Source organism: Trachurus japonicus, chromosome 3, assembly GCF_045865225.1.
Source record: "Trachurus japonicus isolate A0001 chromosome 3, Traja_1.0".
Lineage (NCBI taxonomy): Eukaryota > Metazoa > Chordata > Actinopteri > Carangiformes > Carangidae > Trachurus > Trachurus japonicus.
In genome coordinates this window covers 1,802,031-1,810,135 of record NC_140909.1, presented here as the reverse complement: position 1 = coordinate 1,810,135, position 8,105 = coordinate 1,802,031, and the positions used below count along the sequence as shown (strand labels likewise).

Here is an 8,105-nt window from a genome sequence, read left to right as displayed (position 1 = left end):
AGCAGCAGCAGCAGACACACACACTTGGGGGGGTTGGAGTGGATCTTTGACTTTAGGCCACTGCTGAGAGACGAAAACCTCAACATCATGATCATAGGTAACTAATTACAGATGATTTGGTATGTTTAATTTTTCTTAGATGTTCCATATTTTCTATATTAAAAAATTCATACATGAATTAGTTGATAAATAAATGAATGAATGAATGAGAAAAATAAATAAATAAATAAGAACAAAAATGAATTTAAAAAAAAAAGAGAGAGAAAAGCCAAAGCTGATGAAGACAAATACTACTATAACTCTCAAAAAAATTACAATTATTATTCATATGAAGCATTACCATATTAAACATTTTTATTTTCTTATCAGAAGTACAGTACCAGTTTGAATGAACACTTTTGTATTGCACTGTAAACAATATTAGAAATGTCTACGTCTCAGTGATTTGTCCAGGGATGGGATGTTGCATTGGAGAATAAGCTGTTATTGTTGATCATCAGGAGTCTGCATGTATGTATGTGTGTGTGAGAGAGAGTGTGTGTGTGTGTGTGAGCGTGCATGTGAGTGTGCATGAGTGTGTGGGCGTGTGTGTTTGGGCTGCAGGTGCGGGTGTGTGGGTGAATTCATTGTTGCAACAATCCCTTCCTCTTGGTTTAATGCTGTAAACCGCTCGACATTTGAACAACAACAGCAGAAATATGTGAAAAAAAAACATTTTGGACTTGAAAATTTTTTCTCCCAGAAATTTTTGTATCTGGTTTATCCTACTGAAAAGACTGCCTTATTTTATACAATATTTATACAGTACATCCCACTGTGCAACTGCAACGGACATCTGGAGTTTTTATTATAACATAGTCAGAAGGTTATGTTCAAGTAAATCTCAATATTTTTATATAGACAATGAATTTTACACTGGATTTGCAGCAAATGAGATCAGCCATTCTAGCTATCTGAATACCTGTGAACGGGACGGTGACACACACACACAGCGTGTATACAGAGAACTAAATGGTTAAAGAAGGATGTGGATCGCAGAGTTGTCTATCACTGTCTTTAAGCAGTCTGTCTCCCCCGAGGCCGGCTCGCATTGATTATTGATCAAACATCATTTCTATTTTGGCCACTTGTCCAACATCCTTATGCACAGACCCAGGGAACAGCTTTTTGTTCAAGGTTGGTTTCAGATTAGGATACTAATATATATGTTAAAGATTGTTGCTTATTAAGAATATTTCCTCTTTAAACAGTATATAAAATGCCATAACAGCTAAGCAAGTGGTGGTTGATCGGACGCATTGACCAAGGTTATCTTTGTTTCTCTCTTATGACAGAATTGTACACTCAATCAGGGGATTTGTTTGTTCCTTCTGATTCACATCTTGGTCTGAAGGCACGGAAAAAAATTTAGAAACTATTCAATGAAAAATAAAATAATGTCAATTATGAGTTTGCAGTCTGTTTCCTGCAGTAATTCACTGCCTGTCTTCTTATTTATTTCATCTTTCTCATCTGTTGTTTAATCAGGAATATTTTGACTTTGAAGCTGTTTAACTACCTCTTTCTTTCTTTCTTTCTTTCTTTCTTTCTTTCTTTCTGTCTTTCTTTCTTTCTTTCTTTCTTTCAGTGTCTTGTTTTTGTTTCTTCTTTTTCCTTGTGGCATCTTGTTTTTACCGAGATGAGATGAACACTGTAAAAAGTCAAAATCTTTCCAAGAATATTTGTCTTATTTCTTGTCAAAATGTCTCAATTTTAATCAAAACTAATCTCTTTCCACTTAAAATAAGACTCATCACCTAAAAATGAACTTGTTTTTAGATAATTTTCATTTATTTCAAACAAATTTTCAATTGAAATAAGTAGAAAAATCTGCCAGTGAAAGCAAGTTTTTTGTGCTTGTAATAAGGAAGAAAAACTTGCTCCACTATCAGATTTTTCTACTTATTTCAAGTGAAAATCTGCTTGAAAAAAGTAAAAAGTGTCTAAAAAACAAGCTACTTTTTATGTGATGAGTCTTATTTTTAGTATAATTAGATTTGTTTTGACTAGAAATTACATTTTAACTAGAAATAAGACAAATTTTCTTGGTAAGATTTTGAGTTTTTGCAGTGAATCAAATGTTTTCAATTGTGTGAATAAGATGCAGCTCAAACTACACGTCGGTCCGCTGACGAATCTCCTGCAGCTGCTCTGAAACGACACAAGAAAACAACTGAAATCTGCTTTAATCTTCATTAAAACGGTTCATTTTCAGCAGCAGCAGCGAACACCAGATAATGTTAATCTGAGGTTTAACAAGCAGCCAAACTGTGGGTCGGTCCTCATTTATCATTAAAGATTAAAGAACGTTCTGAAGTATTAAACAGACAAACTACAACGTGAGTTATTCATAAATGATTCACAGCTGATCTGCAACATGTGGTGAAAGTCAGATGATGTAATAGTGACCGCTGTGGTTTAACTATTTATCACTTTGCTAAAATTAGACCAGGTTTAAGTTTTAGCCACAGACACACACATATTACATTACAACACTATGCTTGTTATATCACATACTACACTATGGTTAAGAATGAAATAAATAGCTTTATTATCCATGTTTCCTTCACCATCTCCTCCAGGTTGTGTTGCATTGTTGTGTATTTCACTCTGTTGAACATTGTGTGCACTGCAGAAAATCCAAATGTTTCTTCTTTTTATGCAGCACTAAAAATATGTGTGTGAACTGTACATTAAGGTCACCCTGTCACACTGGATTTACATCCAACGACATTACTCACACTCTGCCATGAAGAAAGGACAAACACGGTTGATGCAGCAGCAGAGAGATCACAAACTAGACACACAAAAATAATATATATAGAGAGAGTTTTAATGTGCTGAACCATATTTAATCATCAAATAATGATGAATATTGTGTATTTTTTCTGTCCAAACATTACAACACGTAGCACCTTTAGTCAGAGAGCGGCAATGGAAACGAATCCAGGACTTGTTATATAACCCATGACAAAATCAAACATATTGTGTATGTGTATGTGTGTGTGTGTGTGTGTGTTATTTTTTTAATCCATTCAGAATGGTGCCAATAATCAAATCAGCTGTGATGGGACATCTGAGGACAGCTCATTTTTAAAGGGTCAGTCCGGCCATGGTCACACAACTCATGCAAACAAGGACCTCATATATTATGGACTGTGTGCTGTGTATTCTACATTAATTGGCTGATGTCTTTGCAGGTCAGCGATATGATATATGATATGGTATGATACTAAATCAATCCATCAGGGAGGAAAGTGAATGTCTCCACTGTCTCCAAGACAGACAACAGACGGGAGAAAACATGACAAATGGAGTGTAAATGCAGTAGCCTACAATACACTGCAAAAACTCAAAATCTTTCCAAGAATATTTGTCTTATTTCTTGTCAAAATGTCTCATTTCTAGTCAAAACTAAACTCTTTCCACTTAAAATAAGACTCATCGCCTAAAAATTTACACATTTTTAGATAATTTTCACTTGTTTCAAACTAATTTTCAATTGAAATAAGTAGAAAAATCTGCCAGTGAAAGCAAGTTTTTTGTGTAATAAGAAAGAAAAACTTGCTTCACTATCAGATTTTTCTACTTATTTCAAGTGAAAATCTGCTTGAAAAAAGTAAAAGGGTCTAAAAACAAGCTGCTTTTTAATGTGATGAGTCTTATTTTAAGTAGAATGAGATTTGTTTTGACTAGAAATAAGACAAATATTCTTGGTAAGATTCTGAGGTTTTGCAGTGTAGCTTTGCAATAAAAGATGGTAACTGTTGATAAACTACTCCAGCAGATCAACATCAGTGTCGACAACAGGGGGAATCTCCATCTACAGGTAACACAACAGTTCTTCAGCTCAGTCAAAACACTGCACATTGCACAGTGAGTCTGAGATCGAACCAATAATAGAAACTGTTTTCATTGTTATTAACTTATCAATCTTGTCTCTGTCTCCACCATGGGTCTATTATAAGAATGTATGAATGTTAATATGTTCTTCTAATACATCCATTGGCTCCACCTCCAGCAAATAACAATGTAAAACAAAGAAAACTTGCATAAAGACTTAAAACATAAAACACACACAGGAGTGACACCTGCTGACCTCCGAGCAGCAGAGCCTCAGTCTGCCTGTGGCTCTTTATGTATTTGTTCATTTTTACATCTGTTTGTGACCATGTATCACATATTAAATGATATCTTCTAAACATAAACACCACTGAGTGTCTCAGGAGTTAGCGCTGACTCTGACAGACATCCCAGCCTTACAGGGAGCAAGCCTCTATAAATAACCCCAGACCTCTCCAACAGGCCGTGGGCATGAACTCTCATTCACTCTCTTATTTTTCTACAGTTATATTTGGCTATATTTGGGGAAAAAACTAAACTAAACAAAAATAACCTGTAATTTATATGTTTGACCTCTATTTTTGAACAGTCTATAATTACAATAGGCCTACCAAAGTAAAGGTTAAACTTTTTTTTTTTCAAAAATAGTTTAGTTTCTTTAACAACTCAATAAAATAACAGGTGCATATGAGAACCCAGGGAAAGAAAGCAAACAATCAAAACATAGCCACATTACACATACTGTAGCCTACATACACATTCACTATGTGTATAAAATTAATAAAATAAATAATAGAAACAAAGGCTTCTTTTATAAATCATATTTATCAATAATATTACACAGTTTAATTGCATTTTCGTTTTCATTAGATTGAGGGCTTTTATGAAATGTAGAGAATAAAAAGTAAAGGTTCAACTTTTTTTTAGTTTTTTTTAAGGCAAATTTTATTGACAATTCAGGTATTACATTTAGTAAAACATACAAAACAAAGAACAGTACAATGCCAGGGGGTCGCAGTATTCAAAATAGTATACAAAACATTGCTATTAATCCAATAAAATATTATATAAAATGCATAACTCAGTGGTTTTAATAGCTTTTTTGTTTGATGAATATTGGATAGTTGTTAAGTATTGTTTGAGTTCCTTCTCAAAAATTAAAAACAATGGATTGTGATTAGCGAATTTGGATTTGTGTATGTGGTATTTTGCAAGTAGAACAAGCAGGTTGATGATGTAATAATGATCTTTGTTGTTCGCAGGATAGGAGTGGAACCCAAACAGCACATTCACATATGTAAGAGACACACCAGACAAGATATTCTGAGAAATAAAAGTACAAACATCTTGCCAGAAAGCAGATGAAAAGGGACAGGACCAGAACAGGTGATAAAGATCTTCTTCACATTGTTTGCAGAATGAACAGTCCACATCAATGTCTTTTTTGTATCTACGGTATGTAAAAATAGTTTGCAGGGATCAAATCTATGGATCATTTTAAAAGAAACTTCTTTAATCTTATTTATAATCAGAAATTTAGAGGGAAGGCACCATATTTTAAGGTTAAACTTTGGGGGTTACGTAACAAAACAAGGCCGCACGCAGTTTCCGGTGCGTCACACTCGGCGACGCGACGTCGTCAGAAGAAGTCGCCGGCGCCGGAGAGAGAGAGAGCGGACTGATGGCTGCCGTCGTCCATCGGAAAATACACTAGAAACTTTTCTTTTTTTAAATTATAAACCGCAGATTCGGTGGAGACTGGTGCTGGTGCTGGTGCTATGTCTTCGGGAATGACTGGACAAACACCGTGAGTACCGGGCTGGTGCTCGTTAGCCGTTAAAACAGCCTGGTAACGTGTGTAACGGTTCACAGGCTAAGCTAAGCTAGGCTAGGCTAGGCTAAGCCAGAGACGTTCTAAGCTAAACTAACGCTACGATCGGATAGGCTAGGCTAGCTGCTGTTAGCATCACGGTCCGTGGCCTGCTAATCGTTGTTAGCTTGTGGGATGTGAGATATTGCTTTTAAAGTCAACGCGAGCAGATTAATCCGAGCATGTGTGATAAAAAAAAATAGTCCCTAACTATATTCACTCAGGCTTTGGACTGATAATCGATAATACGTCTGTTTGAGTACAGAATCTGAACTTTGCTAAGTGAGCTAGCTCAGGCTTAGCTGCACTTTCTGCTAATGCTAACAGCTAAGTTTGGCTTAGCTCAGAGTAAACTGAAAACTAACGATACAAAGGGAGAAAAATTAACTTAGTTGGAAAACACGAAACATTTAAACATCGTGAAACAAATAATAACCCAAGTCAGCCACCACAGCTCATAACGACAGGATGCAACAATCTACAGCCGTGGATAGATAGATAAATAGCGGTAGCAAATGTTGTTTTCAGGTCTTGTTTTCGTCCCAACAAGTGTTTTCCTGTGTGTTTATTAACTTGTATGAGCGAAAGGTGCAAAGACAGAGGATATCACACATCACACATCAGGTTATAAAGCTTAAAAATGAGATTGTTTATGTTTGAAACTGAGAAACTTCACATTTACATTTTGATCACACCTCTCCTCTCATCTAACTTTAATCAAATCATCCTCAAGATCAATACAGACAGTTTCCTTTTACTGTTTTATTATCTAATGTTCATTTAAAATGTTGTGTTGTTGTATTGCAGGTGCCTGAGCAGCCGCTGGGACCAGCCAGCCCAGCCCAAACAGAGGAGCAATGAGGGCTCAGCCCACCCCGTGTCCTTATCAGGAGCGGTCAGCGCTGCTGCCTCAGACGGCCGCGGTTCCCAGCCGCCGCCGCCAGCTGGAGAGAGGCCACCGCCGCCGGGAGGGGTGGAGATGGCTGCAGCCATGGCTGCTAAGATAAACGCAATGTTGATGGCAAAGGGAAAGCTGCTGACTCCTCCCCCGTTACTGGCAAAGGTGCACATGATTTAAAAACACTGTAGCACATATTTATACAAGATATAAGATACAAGATTACTTTATTTGTCACATACAGAAGTCACAGAGTAAAATGCAGTGAAATGTCTCCTAGTTGTTCCTGAACTGGCCTTATCCACCTTTTTCCAAACGTCAAAAACGTGAGCCGGTTTTGCTCTTCCGGTGGAATTTTATGTTTACGTCTCCATGGTTTCGGTAGTCGCGGTAAATGCATGGATTTTAATTTTTTTCAATGAAAGTCTGTAAAACGCATTTATCATCACAGCAGCTTTTAACAATGGATACCACACAGATTGACATCCGCGTTAAAAGCCAGCGTTAATAGATCCATGCGTTTACCGCAACTATGACTAACGACTGAAAACCATGGAAACGTAAACATACAATTCCACCGGCTTCCAGTTTTGACCATAGATGATGTTCGGAAACTTGTGCATAAATAGAATAATTAATAAAATAGAATGTATATGATGTAAATAATGTAATTAAATATAATCTAAATAATGTAATCAGAAATGACTCTCTCTTTTTATAGACGACTGACAGTTTTCCTGTTGATTTCAGACTCCTCCCAGTGTCCCCGTTCCAGCCGCCACAGAGGAGATGGTGGTCACAGAGGTCGACATAAACGACGTTCCAATAAACTGTCGAGACCTTCTAACCAAAGGCAAAACACAGGAGGAGGTAAGAACGAGGGAGCTACAATGTTGTGGAACCACAATGTTTCTGTGCATCTCTAAAGAAACTTGATATAAAATGTCTTATTTTCCAGATTCGGCAGTTTAGTGGAGCGGTCGTCTCAACAAAAGGTCACTACATGAGTGACACTGAAAAAGGAAAAGTAGCAGGGTATGTATGCAGACGTGGTCCTGTTCAGTAATTAGTATATTATAAAAAATAAGTTGTACATTATATTGATCAAGAGTGCAACGTATGTTTAAAAAAATTGAAGTATTGATAATAAAGATAAAAGAAGATGTTTGTATGAGTATAAAATCCGTGGTGACTGACCTCTCTGATCTGCTCTCTTCCAGACAAAGACCTTTGTATTTGCACGTGCAGGGAAAGACTCAAGACAACGTCAATAGTAGGTCTCACTTTCTTTTAAAATATGCACATTATGCAGAGTCTGATTGGTTCATGTAAAAATTAGAGATGCACCGATCCGGTTTTTTCCGATCCAAACCAATACCGATACCCGATACCGATCCAATACTACTGTTGAATGAATGAACCATATACCTCGCCATGTGAGTGAAGGCATCAGGC

The 8,105-nt window shown here is 36.7% G+C and overlaps 1 protein-coding gene across 1 annotated transcript in view; it reads left to right on the top strand.

Annotated features, from left to right (window-relative positions):
• Positions 1 to 5,521: 5,521 nt before the first annotated feature.
• Positions 5,522 to 8,105, top strand: part of LOC146989386 (KH homology domain-containing protein 4-like) — a 17,396-nt gene continuing 14,812 nt past the window's right edge. The window contains exons 1-5 of the mRNA XM_085804709.1: positions 5,522 to 5,689; positions 6,560 to 6,815; positions 7,401 to 7,520; positions 7,609 to 7,685; positions 7,871 to 7,923. Of these exons, the coding sequence (XP_085660835.1) occupies positions 5,661 to 5,689; positions 6,560 to 6,815; positions 7,401 to 7,520; positions 7,609 to 7,685; positions 7,871 to 7,923 (535 nt within the window). The 5' untranslated portion in view covers positions 5,522 to 5,660. The remainder of the gene's footprint in view (positions 5,690 to 6,559; positions 6,816 to 7,400; positions 7,521 to 7,608; positions 7,686 to 7,870; positions 7,924 to 8,105) is intronic.